At 36.3% G+C, this 15,560-nt stretch overlaps 5 protein-coding genes across 6 annotated transcripts in view; 3 read left to right on the top strand and 2 right to left on the bottom strand.

Annotated features, from left to right (window-relative positions):
* Positions 1-711: 711 nt before the first annotated feature.
* LOC117792058 (pyridoxal phosphate homeostasis protein) lies at positions 712-2,441 on the bottom strand. Its single transcript, XM_034632013.1, has 5 exons — positions 2,277-2,441; positions 1,992-2,204; positions 1,757-1,904; positions 1,454-1,695; positions 712-1,392 (listed from the first exon to the last, which is right to left on the bottom strand). Exons 1-5 carry the CDS (start codon positions 2,367-2,369, stop codon positions 1,324-1,326), a joined length of 765 nt encoding a protein of 254 aa, XP_034487904.1. The 5' UTR covers positions 2,370-2,441; the 3' UTR covers positions 712-1,323.
* Positions 2,442-2,627: 186 nt separating this feature from the next.
* LOC117790261 lies at positions 2,628-4,016 on the top strand. Its single transcript, XM_034629625.1, has 3 exons — positions 2,628-2,861; positions 2,917-3,172; positions 3,226-4,016. The coding sequence occupies exons 1-3, from the start codon at positions 2,643-2,645 to the stop codon at positions 3,831-3,833; spliced, it is 1,083 nt and encodes a 360-aa protein (XP_034485516.1). The 5' UTR covers positions 2,628-2,642; the 3' UTR covers positions 3,834-4,016.
* A 399-nt stretch (positions 4,017-4,415) lies between these two features.
* LOC117791797 lies at positions 4,416-5,916 on the top strand. The gene is made up of 2 exons (XM_034631680.1): positions 4,416-4,497; positions 4,554-5,916. The coding sequence occupies exons 1-2, from the start codon at positions 4,466-4,468 to the stop codon at positions 5,662-5,664; spliced, it is 1,143 nt and encodes a 380-aa protein (XP_034487571.1). The 5' UTR covers positions 4,416-4,465; the 3' UTR covers positions 5,665-5,916.
* LOC117791798 lies at positions 5,883-7,360 on the bottom strand. The gene is made up of 3 exons (XM_034631682.1): positions 7,301-7,360; positions 6,278-6,442; positions 5,883-6,055 (listed from the first exon to the last, which is right to left on the bottom strand). Exons 2-3 carry the CDS (start codon positions 6,404-6,406, stop codon positions 5,972-5,974), a joined length of 213 nt encoding a protein of 70 aa, XP_034487573.1. The 5' UTR covers positions 6,407-6,442; positions 7,301-7,360; the 3' UTR covers positions 5,883-5,971.
* A 1,316-nt stretch (positions 7,361-8,676) lies between these two features.
* Positions 8,677-15,560, top strand: part of LOC117789682 (acetylcholinesterase) — a 42,354-nt gene continuing 35,470 nt past the window's right edge. The window contains exons 1-2 of one of the 2 annotated variants that reach the window (XR_004617922.1): positions 8,677-8,745; positions 10,459-10,520. The gene's annotated coding sequence lies outside the window, so the exon portion shown is untranslated. Of the gene's footprint in view, positions 8,746-10,458; positions 10,521-10,573; positions 10,648-15,560 lie in introns of those variants that run through there. The other variant, XM_034628769.1, reaches the window with a different exon arrangement.

The raw sequence follows: 15,560 nt of genomic DNA on the forward strand, positions 1-15,560 counted from the left end.
TCAGTGTCAAAAAATTAAATGGTTTAAAGGAACTGGCCAAATTGCATACTCTATATCTTATAGATGATAAGTTGCTAACTGAAATCCACTTAAACTTAGCTAGGAGATACCACTTTCTGAATGTAAATACGTGTTCCACAAATATACGAGTAATAAAAATTCATCTGCTTATTGTAAAAAGAAAAAAATTCAATGAAATGATACATTTATGTATTATGAACGAGGTCAAGCAATTTCATATATATATATAGATTACAGTTCATAAGTTTATTATGAAGAACTTGAATTTGAATAAATTTAATCGAAAACTAGCAGCATTATAAGACTAATACTGAGTCAACTTTCGATATACAGTTTCATATTTAATAAAAATATATTTACTTAAAATTGCTGATGTTTAATACATATGTCCGTTCGGAAATGACATTCAAATGGAATTTGTCCCAAAAAGCATTGATAAATCATCGAGTAGACATAATTGAATTTGAACTTTCTGCGGCTGTTCATGCTATTTATGTATTGAAAGTGATTTTAATCGAATTTTCAAAGTGTATTAAAATTTGGCATGTAACCAGGCGACAAGTTGGCTGTAAGCCAAGCTAGAGCAACCCACAACTGCAAGATGATTTTGTATTTAAAAGCAATTTAAAAATAAAGCAGTGTGCTAAGAAAACCGAGGAAAATGTTTACGAATAATTGAAATCTATGGTGATTAAATGTTTTACTTTATTTTCCAAGGCGAACAGTCAGATACAATTGCACAAATATGACACCATTGGCAGTATCTAAATAGACAATAAACCGGAGCATTCAATTAATCGACTTGCTTTACAAGTAAAATATAAATGGATTTTGTATTTCATTAACAATTTACATATTTACGTATATTTATAAATCTACATAACATTTTAAGAATCACAAATGTGGTAAGGAAACCACAGCCTACGCAAAACATTTGTTTATCATCAGATAGTCTAAATATAAGAGCCAAATCATTTCCATTGCATACATTTCAACAGTATACATATGTTTTTTTCGTATAACCATTTATATAAATATTCTTCAATATATGGTACATAAATGAAGATGGAAGAATTTTGTTTGTTTGTGCACACGGCTGATATTATAAAACATTTTGTTTTCAGCTAGATAGCTGGCTGGTAGCATATTGGCCGACATGGACATCATTGGAAAGCAACTGTATTAAGATCTAAATTTTAAAATCTACATCTTAAGAAGCATCCCACGACGAGAGCGAGAACGAGAGCTTTTCACACATTCCTTTTATTTACTTAGTTTGGCGAATCTCCAATTGCCTTGGGTTTATGCCTTAGCGGCACGATATCCAAAAATAGCTGTGCCAACGCGCACTATAGTGCTGCCCATTTCGATCTGTAAGACAAATATCATGAATACAGAATCTCTCAACAGTTGACGTACTAAGAGAACGTACCGCTCTGTCATAGTCGTTGGACATCCCCATTGAGACCATAACTGATTCGGCTGGCAGATTGTTGGCCTGACAAATGGAGCTGTGTACCTTCATCAGCGAAATAAAGTCCGGATTGGGACCGTTACTATAATCGAACCCATAAGCCCCAATGGTCATTATGCCCACTGCTTGTAGATTCTTCAAATTGGTCCGGATGTGCTGATAAAGTGAAGGAGCAGTGCTGGCGTCAACTCCGCTCTTTGCTGTACAGTGTAAATACAACTAGATAATTAATGCGTTCTGGAGTAACACCAATTTCTTTACCATCTTCTTCGCTTGTGTTGATTTGAACGAGAACACGCAGCGGCTCACTGGGTGTTGGCTGCACCTTTGACCAGGCCGCATCCAGACTATTTGCCAATTTCTCGCTATCAACGGTCTGTATCATGTGCAGATTAGGAAGCTTCAGTACCTGCAACAAGTGGTTATCAACAATATGATTTGAGCGCTCACACAATCTAATCTATGTAAATTCAGCTACAGTCTGTAACGGACGCACCTTGTTGATTTTATTGCTCTGCAGATGTCCAATTAAATGCCATTTGATTTCAGGGCATTTTGATAAAATATCCGGATGCTGACTCTTCTCGACCAATTCCTGCACATAGTTCTCACCAAAGTGCCGCTGTCCGGCATTGTATGCTTCAATAATGCACTCGGCCGGCTTTGTTTTGCTTACGGCAACCAAAAGTGGCTTGGGTGCGATGATTTCCTGATAAGAAATTAGTTTAACCACATGATGAAATCTATGATTTGCTACATAGAAGGTCCGGCTTGGACTTACCTTTGAACGTTTCTGTAGAGTCAACTCGATTTGCTTTAGTACGTGTTGTAGGCCGGCATTTATGTCAAATTCGGCCATTGTGCGACGTAGCATTTAAATATAAATATTGCTTAATGAAAATATTTTGCAATTTACAAAAATTATTATTTGCCACTTTAGCGATACACTCGCATCTGTGGTTAGATTTTCAAAGTGAACAACACTGTGTTTTGTTTAACGGATTTGGTATTTTTTAGGGTATTTACAAACTGTCAGTTTATGAAAGCGGGCAAATTTCAAATTTGGCGATTCGATAAATATGTTTTAATCTCAGCAACACATGGATATAAAACACAAAACTGTTTCCTCAATAGAAACTTATAAATAATGGCTGAAGCTTTCAAGCGGAGTGGCGACGCGGTGGGCGCTGCATTTCGGTACTTACAAGCTATCAGGATTGCTGAGATTCGACAGACTCTGGAATTTTTGGGCGTGCAACATGTTGAGGTCATATTAGCGCTATTATTTTTTGTAATGCTCCAGTTTACAAAATTCACTGCTGTTCTTGTGCTGGCTTGTATGATAGCTTATGGTATATTCTATATGGTAAGCAAACATTAGAATACAAAGCACAATAATTTATGAATTTGAATCTTATTAGTGGGATACTTGGTTTCCCGAGGTAAAGGAAGGTCTATCGGGAACTTCACAAAATGTTGACTATGGCAATCTATATGGCAATTCTTATTGGAGTAGTTATGGTCCTAGCTATGACCCTGGCAATGTCGGTGGAAATGGTTTTAGCAGTGGCACTAGCTCCAATTATGACTATCCCTATGTCACCCCATACGCCGACTCAAATCGTGATGCACGAACATCCGCTTTGTTCCCACCCTACTCATACAGCGAGATTGGAGGTTTGTGATAGTTCTATATACTTCAAGTCTGCATATTGTAATTTTATTTTCAGGAGATCACATGTACGATACGGAAGAGAAGCATATCCTCGTAAGAAACTTTTTCAGTCCAACGCCGCCATCAACCCCTATTCATCCTCCGCCGGCACAAGATAGTCCAAACCAGAGGAAATTGGTCCCATCAGGAGCTAATACACCCGTAGGTCACCGACTTTCGTCTGCTGATATGCGGCCACAGCGAAGACTCATTGCCACTACACTAGACGATAACAGATATGCACGGCGGGATCCTTTAGCTTTTCGCAGACTAATTGCCAATGATTATAGAATGTATAGGCCAACCACTTCAAATGATGCTCACCAGTATCTTAATTATTCAATACCTGTACCGGAGGAGAGAGCAAGAAGATTACCTGGTTTATTTGATGAATACATGATGAAAAATCGACGAAACAATGAAAAGAGATCGTCTGCCCAAAAAAAGTACTCTGGTTTTGAACAGTCTGAGCGCTTAAAAAATACTTCGCGTGATAACATATTTCATAGATCGCGCAATCTTCCAGGAGGTTTACCTATCCGCTCCAGCGTCCCCCATGGTCGGTCTAATGTCGGAAATTACAATGCCTTGGAAGGAAATGCAAGAAGGAAAGGGCGAAAATGATCGAAACAGTTAATCCATATAAAACATGGGTTCAATATAAAAAGTGTTTCAATTTTCGTCCAAGCTTAGATATTCTATTATAAAGCCCACCTATATATGCCTACTTACAATCATTCGGAAAATTCATTGAGATATAAATTAAGAGTTAATAAAAAATGCAATATTTTGTATTGAGGAAACAAATTTCAAGTTTATTAAATAAATATTGTTGCTCTATTTAGTTGGATTTAGTTATTTTGTAAATTCTTGAGATAATTTAAAGAAATGATAATTACTAGGAAATATCCTAACTGCAGCTAGTAGGCTATTTGCAAAATTTATTAAGCTACTTTTTAAGATTACCAAGAACTTTAATGTTCTTAAAAAATAGATTTGTTATTGTTTTTAACAGTTTTGATATTTTTTTATAGCACGCAAAATTGCTTTCCAGCCAGAAACAGTTCTTTTTTCATCAAAAGTTGGCAGCACTAGTAAGTAAAATAACATTTTGGTATTTTTTTATTCTCGACTGCAATTGATATGAAAATGGCCCGTGAACCAAGCCTGCCAACCCGTTTTTTTTGTTGCGAAATGACTATTATAACAAGTTGGCAGCACTGCTACTACATTTGTTGTTTACGTGCAGTAAATAAATGTCAAATTTACAGCTGACCCAGGAAAAACTGTAAGTGGTTGTCTTAAAATAAGTAATGAATTAATGTTAAATGAACTTTTGCACAGCGACGCGCTGCGCTCGGAGTACAGGCCACGCAGACCGTGTGCGCTGTTGAAATATCCACGGCCAAAAACAAAGCCAGAATACCAGTCAATATATCCATGGATTATACTGGATGAAACTGATCCACACTTTGTCTTCTGCGCCGTCTGCGAGTGCCGTCTCAGCGCCAAACGCTCTGACCTGGGCAAGCACGAGGGCAGCATCAAGCACTCGGAAAATGCACAGCGCAAGTCTGTGTTGTCCAAAGAAAATCCCGAATTGGCTGTAGGTGTTAAGTGGGAGTACAATGATGAGGATGATGGCAGATTGCTGCAATTTGGGACAGACGCTGATCTATGCAAGACAGAGGCAGACAACGAGGATGCCGATGCTGATGCTGAAGAAAATGATGTTGAAGCTGAAGCAGAGGCAGACGATGAAGAAGACGAAGCAGAAGCAGATGCGGACGCTGATCCTGATGCTGAAATTGATTCCGAATATGAGCCGAAATCTAAACGACGTATATCGGAAACAGACTCTACACATTCTGGCATGCTGGATTACCTGCCACTGCAGGTGACCATCAATGAATTACCTCATGTCCAGCTGACACCAGCAGCTCAGCCATCAGCACACTGTCAGCCGACGACAGCATCGCCGCAGCCTTGTCGCATTACCATTAAAAAGGTGACAGCGCCGCTGACAAAGGTGGGCACAAGCCAAGCGCAAGAGATTACGTCGAAGGCGACGATAACGCCAATAGCCACAGGTTGCTACACGCCAACAGCGCGTCAGCCGCAGTTGCAATCCTATGCGGCCAGGCAACTGCAGTCATACCAACTGCAGCACCTTACTTCACTGGAGCACCCATCACGGGATTCCCTTGATCTCTTTTTCGACAGCATTTGCGCCACGGTCAAAAGTCTGCCGCCAAAATTAGCCACTGAAGGCAAAATCCGTGTAATGCAGCTAATTGGGGAATTGGAACTACGCGCCATCAACGAGCGCGAAGCACTTCCCACAACAAGTGCGACAACTATGCCTGTTGATCCATCCACTTCCACTTGCGTTGGACTTGCAGATGCGCCCGGAAGCAGTCAGCAAAATTCAACAGTTGCATCGACTACCAAATGATCGTGTTGTAGGCTCTGTTCCTGGAACCAGTTCAAATCATACTCTTATCATTAGCGAAAATAATTGTATACTATGTACTGTAATGATTGTTTATATATATATTTTTTCATATATAGTATTAGGCTTCATTCATAACCATCAGCGTGTTTGAGGTAAACACTGTTATCGGTCCTTGTGGCTGTTATCGGTTAGAGATTGATTAAGTAAATACCATACAATTATGTATTAATTAATTAAAATTTATCATAAAAAGTCTGAAAAAATCGAAAATTATAATAATTGCACTTAAGATTAGGTATTGTACATTTTAGAATAATGGTTTGCAGTCCATCATGGCCTTGGCACAATAATGCGGGAATTGCAAGCCCTGGAGAAGGACGTCGGCTATACTCTGTACGGGTGAAAGAAAATAATATAGATTAGGCTTGTTATTTCCAAATAAGCTGCATGAATGCTTTTTGGTTTTTTTTTTTTTGTTATGCTATGTTTTTATCTTAAGACTAGTTGACTTAGTAATGAGTAATGGCGGAGAAATCAGCAGGTTGCGATAACCGCCCGCACTCAGCAACTATAAAATAATGATGTCATCGGGGGTTTTAGGCCACCCACTTACCGCAAGTCCAGGAACGCAGACGACAATTGCATAGATGACAATGTAGAAGAAAGCGCAGAAGAACGCAACAGCGAATGAAACAATCCAGAAGACCAGAAGCCAGAAGATGAACCAAATTGGATTGCCCATGTTATTAATAGAACTGTTTGTTTTCTTCGCTTAAAGCTAAAAGATAAGAAACGAAAGTAAATCTTTAATATTATAGGCAAAGTGAGTCGCGTATTCCATAAGCTTCACTGTAGTAAGAGTGCAGTGTAAGATAAGAGCCAACTTGATTCAAATTATTTTCACTTTTGACATCGAATTTGACTTTGAAAACGCGTGACAAACATTGGAATGACCCATATGGTGATGTTTTCGTCTACGACAACCATAAATAGATATGACGCTATATGTACATGCATACTCGTTAAAATATAGAAACGTATCTAAGCCGAGGTAAGGCAGTATTAACATTTCAAAGCTACCTCTATCAACTCAAATTTTTTTTTTTTCGATATCATTATTTAACCAACCAGTATCATTATTTTAGTCTGCATTTATTTATTCCAACATGAAATAAAATAACATATTTATAAAGAATAAGCAAAACTTTAACTCAAACTTTCAATAATTTTGAACAACAACTTTTATGTGAATCTAAAGTTTTCAGTCAACAGGTGTTGTAAGTTATTTATTTGATAATACTGTTTATTTTTGTTCAAATCTACTCTCAAAGTTACTCAAATGAAATGTTTAGTAATTGGGCGTGCCAGCATTTCAAGTTTATGTCATCATTGTGAAAATATGTATACATACATATATACACTTTATTTGTAAACAAAACATTTTTAAACGATCGAAATTATATTTTGTTTATGCAAGTAATGCAGTTGGTTTTAGTATTGTAACAATTACTACAACAATTTCAGTTTTGGTATGCGAACAAATTATAAATAACATTTTAACGCACGCCTACGCCAAGTAATTCAAAAAAAAAAGAAGAACACAACAATATACAAGTAGTAAAAACAGAAGACGCACCTTAAAATGCAGGTCGATCGGCGGGCGACGTTCGAGTGGGAAGAGCTGTAAGTAGCAACTAAACAAAACTGGCGCAACAAGTTATATGAGACTTCAAACAAGGTTGCCAGCTGTTCGTTTTCAGCAGCTTTTTACAGACCAAAAGTATGCTATACCATTAATAAATACAGTATGATATTTTTTGAACACTTTAAACTTGGTTCTGAGACCTTTAATTTGTTTTTAAATATCATGCGAAATTTAACAAAAATTTTGAATTGTAAAGAGGCTAATTCCGCAGTCTGACCAACTTCAAACTGTCATAGCTTGATCAAAACTTAACCGATTTTCAAGCGGAATGTCATTTTGATCATGATTTGCCCTTTAAATTCATTCTGCATTTAAATTTTGTTCATTTAGAAAATTCAATTATTTTTGACCAAGATTCGATATCGATGGTAAGGGTCCCCCCTTTGATATTTTGAAAATTTAAAATTTTAAATTTCAAGTTTCCACTTTTAATTAAGTCCCTATATCGTAATTAGTATAAAACAACACTTTAAACTTGATTCTGAGACCTTTCATTTTTTTGTAAAAAATCATGCTAAATTGAACAAAAATTTTGACTTGTTAAGAGGCTAAGTCCGCAGTCTGACCAACTTAAAACTGTCATAGCTTGATCAAAACTTAACCGATTTTCAAGCGGAATGTCATTTTGATCATGATATGGCCTCAAAATTCATTCTGCATTTAAATTTTGTTCATTTAGAAAATTTAATTATTTTTGACTAAATTCTGCATTCAAATATTTGAAAATTCGTTAAAACATGTTAACATTTTAAAATGTTTCCAAATTGATTTGCAGTGATACGGTAGCCGAAAGATAAAAACTGAAAACTGTTTAAAAGCATGGATTATATTAAAACGATTGTTCTTCAAAATCTATCTATCTTTTAAAGATCAATTCTTAATAAAACCATTAAGACATTTATGAAACGTCATACTAAGGCTAAAATCAAAACTCAATCAAAGTTCAATAAACAGAAAAATGAATGAAATGAAATGAAAAATAGTATTTTGAGCGCTTTATTTAAATACTTTCCGCATTAGTTTTAGCTTTTAGATGAGAGAAAAGCTGTAGATAGTTGAAAGCTTCATATGTATGCATGCAAGTACAGACATCTGTATGTACATCTGTAAGCTTTTGCACACAGCTGAACCTAAGAGCTTTGGCGGTGCCGAATGTTTTCCTATATTCATTTTTAAAAGCCCCTTGAACAACATTTCAAATATTCTTGATACCGCGGACAGCGACGCGACGTCGCGGCTGCAGCTGTTGTTTTGGACCGTTACTGGCGCCGCGGCCGCTGCCATCAAGCAACGCTATTTCACCGTTCGTCATTCTGTCGTGAGTCGTTGTCCTCGTCTCTTGTTGTGTGCGGCATTTCGTGAGGATTTTGCTGGCGGTTTGTTAATTCGATACTAGATGGAACTGAGCTATGAAATGTTCCATCTATGTATGTATGTAATAACTGCACTTGTTATCTGTATTTAATATGTATTATTAGCGGGTTAATAAGTGCTATTAAAGCAACAGCTGATAATCATATCCAAATTGTGTAGCATAAATCAGCGGTATAATAAAAACAGCTGCCAAGGTGTTTGTTTGTGTTAGAAAGCACTCTGTGTGCTTGTGTATGTGCTTACAAATGTGTGTATGTAATATAACCGGACAACGTGCGATCGATTTTTGGGGGCCTTACAGTGGTAGCAATACAGGCTAAATTTGTTCAATCTAGAACTGTAGTTAATATCGGATGTTTTAGGAATTGATGTAAATATAAAAATTTATTTACATACTTTAATACGTGTGTTCTCTACAACATATCAAAAATAAGAAACCTTTTTGTGCTTAAGCATATAAATATATATGTATATATATGTACATATGTACAAATATTGGTGACAAAGCTTTAACAACATTTGCACAAGCTACAATAAAAATAAGTCATTTAGGATGAGGCTTTATCAGCTCTTTCTCCCGCCGAACGCATAATGCTTGACAAATAAATAAACAAACGACCACTAGAGATAATGAAATTTTGCCTGTCCCAAAGCAGACAGAGCAAGAGAGCAATAACAACAACAGCAACAACAGCAAAAGCCGCAAAATTTTAGGGGCAAAGAGAATCGCGGCGACAGCTACCTAAAGTTGACAACAAAAACAAACATCCAACACAAAGAGAGTGTGCGAAAAAAAGCTTCTCGGCCATAATACTACAGAAAGTCGTAAAGATGGAGTCCGAATCAGCGCACCGACTTGCCGTATAACAGTTTGAGAGTAGCGAGAACAAGACGAAGAGTGTCATAGTAACGGGACCGAAGCGTCGCGTCGCTGCTAATAAGCATGAACGATGATGATGACCACTCGTCGCTGCAGCGCACAGTGATTCAATGAAATGAATTCAGTTGCTAAAGCTTTAAATGAGCTACATCAAGGACGTTTTTTATAGGACGTATGAGCTGAATTATTTTATTAGGACAGTTGAAGACCATTTAAACTGTTTATAACTAATTCTGTTAACTTCAGTCGGAAGTATTTTGAAGTCTTTAAAAAAAATTTTATTATCACGAATTTCTTAACGGAATTGGAATTGAACTAATTAAATGGTATTTAAGTTTTAAACAAACATCTTACGAACAATTATTAATTTCTTGCGGAAAGCAAAAAATGATTAATGATATGGGAACAAATTGATGCCCACTGTGTGGGCCACTGTTTCAGCAGGAATACCAACGCGAGAGAGAAAAGCCGAGGCGAGAGAGAATATCCGAGTACAGGTCGTAATCCGTATGTTTTGTAGCACAGTTCAAAGTACGCATTGCGATGGTTTTTCATTTCAGTTTAGCTAGAGACATCGTCGTGTTATGAACAGAAGCTTTGCGAGCAACTGCATCTCAGCGGCGAATCGACGGCAGATTACAGTGCGCAAAAGAAAAAAAATAATAAAAACAACACACAACTAAATTTCCAAACAAATGTATTTCTGTTACATTTTAAGAAATACACTCCCCCACACTTATATTCTCTTACAATCACACACACACTCACATTCACGCCGCATATGGTATAAAGACTAAACTATATTTAGTGTATTTGCGTGTGTTTGAATCTGTAGTTTGCATCTTGGTGGAATTTTTGTGGCTGACAAATATTGAAAACCTGTGTGTATTCAAAAAATTAAAAAAATTAAAAAATTTGCAACAAAATACAATTAAATAAAACGGAAATAGTAAGTTTAAATGTAAACAGTGACATGAAGAGAAAAACTTCAGTTCTGAGTTTGTTTCAACGCACAAAGCTCAAGGTAAGTTTGTATCAAAAATTCCTAAAGCTGTTGCTGTTCCTGTGAAATTTTGGCCTAAACCCCGTTTTTATGTTGCCAATTTGATGCATTTAACGATTTCTGATGAGTTCCTTGATCCGTAAAGTCTTTAGCAATTTAAAGCAAACACTCAAACACTTGTACACTTTGTATACGTGTATGTGTATGTATGTGTATGATTACGGTCATGCCTTCTTATATTTCAGGAGAAAAAGTGCTACAAAATAATAATTCGGTTGTTTACGTACACATTGGAAATTTGTATGTATAATATACATTGTATATGTAAGGCACACAGACAGACAGATACATATATTGAGTCCTTAAGTATGGGTGGCTTATCGGCGGCTGCCTCAATGTCTGCCCGCTTGAGATACCTGTCGAAAAGCGAAAATCGAGTAAAATATCAGCCACAACAGCGAAAGCGAAATGTTGGATACATACATATGCAAACACACAAATACATTTATTCTTGAAAGTACACAGATATACTTATACATATAATTTTTTTTTAGCACGTAGGCTCCATAACTTCCTCCCGGTCGGCTCACGCGCACACCTGTACTCATCTAAGCACAACATTAATACCTGTACAGTGTACATACATATGTGAAAGAAACATTTAAAATTCTGATGAAAAGACACTTTTTATTCAGTATACATTTTTGGTTCACTGTTCATCGTTTATCTTTTACTTTCCCTTTTCCTACCCATTTGCCTTTCCTGTTATCATTTTGTGCAAGTACTTTTATTTAGCCTGAATAAATTTAAAGCTTGTTTACCTTTTTTTCTTTCAATAAGCACTGGAGAAACGCTCACACACACAGCTCGTTTAATTTATCTGTCGATTTATCACACTTAACCTAATCCACAACAACAATATATATAATAATAACTAGCACTAACACATCATTGTCATCATATCATGACTATGATGATCTCGCAGATTACAGAGCGCTGATTAGTTGCCGAGACTCATGCGATTGCGTGTGTGATTTTATTCTGAACTATTCCGTTTTGCTCAGTTCTCTTCCGTTGTGCTCTATTCTGCTCTGTGGTCCCAGCTGCAATTAGGGGTCTATTTAAATTCTATGGCCACTCACAGATGCAAACATCTACCCAGCTAATACCATGTGGTCATCCATTTGTTGGTTTTACGATACAATCTTTTATATGTGGACTGCATTTTAGATTGAGATTTATGTGGATTTATGTGTACACACCAAAAATAAGACAACAAAAAAATGTATACTATTATTTTGACTGTGCCATATGAATTCAAGTTTTTATTTAAATTTCATGAATGTGAAACGAATGTGAATTAAATTATTTTTGCAAAAGTTTTAATTACGATTATTGCCATTTCTTTTTGGCTAGAGAGATTAAAAATTGAATGAGTTTTTTTATACTCCTTTAAAATACTTGATTTTCATTTATGGCCGTAAAAAGTGCCTTTTATAGTCATTAATACGTGACATATTGAGGTAGGCATTCTTTTCATATTTATGCACAGTTTTAATAATACTTAATATTTTAAAATTTTTCACATTTATTTTAATTTGTTGTGAGATTTTTAATTTAAAAGAAACCGTAGGAGACCCCTTGGAGCTTTCAAAGGAATAATGAAGGAACAAATTTTGATGGCTACTTGTATTTTGTATCCTCTGGCTAAAAATGCTGATCCAATATTGGATGAATGTACGCTAAAATGATTGTCATTAAAGTCTGGAATTGGACTGCACTCGACTTCCGCTTGCTATCGCATCAGAGAATTCTAAAGTCATTTTGCAGCATGCCACAATTGCACGCACAATGCGTCGTTCATTTGCACACAATAACCATTTGTTGCACATCCATTCCAATCGCCATCCGTGTAGTAGAAATGCGTGCGGATAGACAGACAAATCATTTGATCGGAGCCGGGGACTGTTTTTGCTAGTGTTGTGACTTCGCTGTGACATGACGGCAGTTGCATTTCCAACTAGATTCACACAAATTCAAAAATATATATATATACAGTTGTATATAGGTATCATTCTTGTAGTACTCGTATCATCACCCCCATTGTGTCACATGCGTGGAATGGATCCGTACGGGAATTGCATGCAAGTGCGTACCCGTAAATGTTGATCCGACCGAGTTGCCAGATTTAATTGAATCAATTTTATAATATTAACTTACAAAGAAGAACTTAAGCGTGGGAGCGTTGGCTTTAAAAATAAAATAAGCAAATGCCAAAGTCTCGTCTTAACCGCTTCCCCCCCCGCCCTTCCTCATGTCTCGCTCCCAGTACCAGTCTCAGTCTATTTCTTTCCCTTTATTATTTCATTCAATGCTGAGAGCCGCAAAAAAAAGCGAAGCACAAATCACACAAAATAAAGAACACAAAGGCACAAAGCTTAAAGCGTGAAACACTTGAGAATTGTTTTGCACTTTTATTTTTGTTTGCTTTTTTTCTCCATTTTTTTTTGCATTTCTTTTATTTTCTGGTATTTGTTGTACGAAAAAATATTTTGCGCTTACTCGACTCAACGGGACTTCGTTGGCGCAAATATAATATTTTTCTTTCGGTGAGCGTCCCCTTTGGGAAACGGGGCATTTCGGTTTGAGTATGATGTGGATTTGTCCTTTGGCTTGGCGTGTTCTGACATCGAGCAACACATAAAATTCATATTTGGCAAGAAGCACATAAAAAATATGCAAATAAAATGTCATTAAACAATGAAAAGGACAAACGTACAGGCAAACAAAGAAACACAAACAGAATTTAACCCCAATTTATCTATACTCTAACCAAACAACGTTCAAGTTTGGATAAACTGCTATAAATTTAGCTTTAATAAAGACTCTTTAAAAATAAAAATTTAAAGATAATATTTGTTGTAGCTCTGTTGTAGATACTAACAGCGTCTAACCGACAATAGAGTATTGCAAAAAACGGATTACTTGACGGTTGGCGCAGCATTAAAACGCAATTTTATTGCATGTCCTTGGGGTTGTATTGGAATGGCGCAGCCATCATTGTCTTAAGGACAACACTGACGGCAGGCGACGACAACCAATACCCGGCCAAGCCAGGCAACAACAATAGAGCGATGTACTTACGTAGAACCATGAAAGCAGAACTAAAAGGTACCGGGACCAGACAACGAATCCGGGAAACAGAGAACTTTTGTGTAACATTAGTTTTATGCTTTTCCCTTTTACATGTCGCCGTACTGGCTACTTTTATTGTTTCTCAGTTTGTTTTTTGTTTTCCCTGAGGCCATTGCCTGGCGATAATAATACGATTTGTTGTCTACTGCAGGCTCATTAGATTTTATTGGTTTCTCTATTGAAATACAGTTGCAGCTTAATGTTTTGTTTCTACTGAGCCACACTGCTCTTTAAATCACAAAAATTTATGGAATTGTAGGAAAACTGGGATTTCTTTAAGAGAATCAAATAATCCTAGAAAAAGCGTAAATATCCCCTAATACTCAAATTTCAACTTCATAACTAGCTTATTTTTATTAAAATAAGACTTGTATCATTATTAATATTTTGGGTTAGTGCTGATAACATTTGACTTTCTGTAAACTGTATTACATACAGATAATCACTTAAATTTAAGTAATTTAATATACATAAGAGTATGTCATAATATATATATATATATATAGAATATGCGCTTGTATATACTCGCGGGCCATTCTCTTGGGCTGGGAATAAAATGTCTGTTTGGGCATAAAAAGTAGCCAAGGGTAAAATAAAAGTAAGTACCAACTGCTGCATGTGGCAGTCAAAAGGAAGTTCTCTTGCGTCTTTGGGAATACGCGGCGTATGCGCGATTTTGTTGGACTTTTTCTGAAAATCAGTCTTTTGTTATTCTATTTTTTTCATTTTTATTTTATGTGTTGGTATTACTTTTGTTCTAATGCTCAGGTGATCTATTTATTTGTTTAAAATCCATTGTGACTCTTTAACTGCGTTTAAAAGATTTAATTGAGTTTTAATTTCATGAGTCCGCTTTTTGTTGCTGCTCATTTTGTAACATAATTACGTAAATTTGACTAATTGACATGCGTAAAATAGATATAAATAATAGAGATATAATTGTAATTACTGCTGCAAATCAGAAAACCAAAAAGAAAAAAACGGAAAATAATTGCAGCATATGCCAATTAAATTTCCATTTAACTGCCCACGCGCCTTTTTATGGTCGTAATCCGCTTGCGGTGTTCCACTTCCGCTTTGTTGCTACCCGTTCGCCATAAATTCAATTGAATAAGTCAGACAAATGCACATGAGTAGACGCCCAGTTGCAGTTTCAATTCCAGTTGGTGGCTTTCTTACCGAGTTCGTCCCTAAATGCACTGATTATGGTAATAGACAGCTCAATTAAAACTCTTACGCTGTCATGAACTTAATGATATGATAATATCATCATTATGATCCAGCAGCTGTTGATAGTGCATTATTATGCACAACCAAGTCGAATAACATCAACAGTCGGATTGTAAGAAAAACTTTTGTGGACACTTGGCGTATGCTTGATATATCGTTGCTGATGCTGATATTCCAAGTAATTAGTCTCAAATGGTGCTTGAAGAACAAACGATGACATTTTGAATATCCTTTATGTTGATTTTATGGCCTGGAAGGGACGTCTTCCGTTTTCATGTACATTACTGATTTGATTCGCTTTTGTTTATGTTTTTACTTGTATATTCTGGTATGTGACGTCACATTCTGGGCTTTTGCTTTGTATGACTGCCCTTTGGCAGCTGCTTTCATTTCTTGCGTCATTTCATATGAAAACAGCTTTCACATTTGACATTTCACAGAATCACAAGAAGAAGAAGAAGTCGACCCCGATGGCAACACTTAATAATCGACTTGATGGTCGCATTTGT

The sequence above is a fragment of the Drosophila innubila genome, assembly GCF_004354385.1.
Source record: "Drosophila innubila isolate TH190305 chromosome 3R unlocalized genomic scaffold, UK_Dinn_1.0 2_E_3R, whole genome shotgun sequence".
Taxonomy (NCBI): domain Eukaryota; kingdom Metazoa; phylum Arthropoda; class Insecta; order Diptera; family Drosophilidae; genus Drosophila; species Drosophila innubila.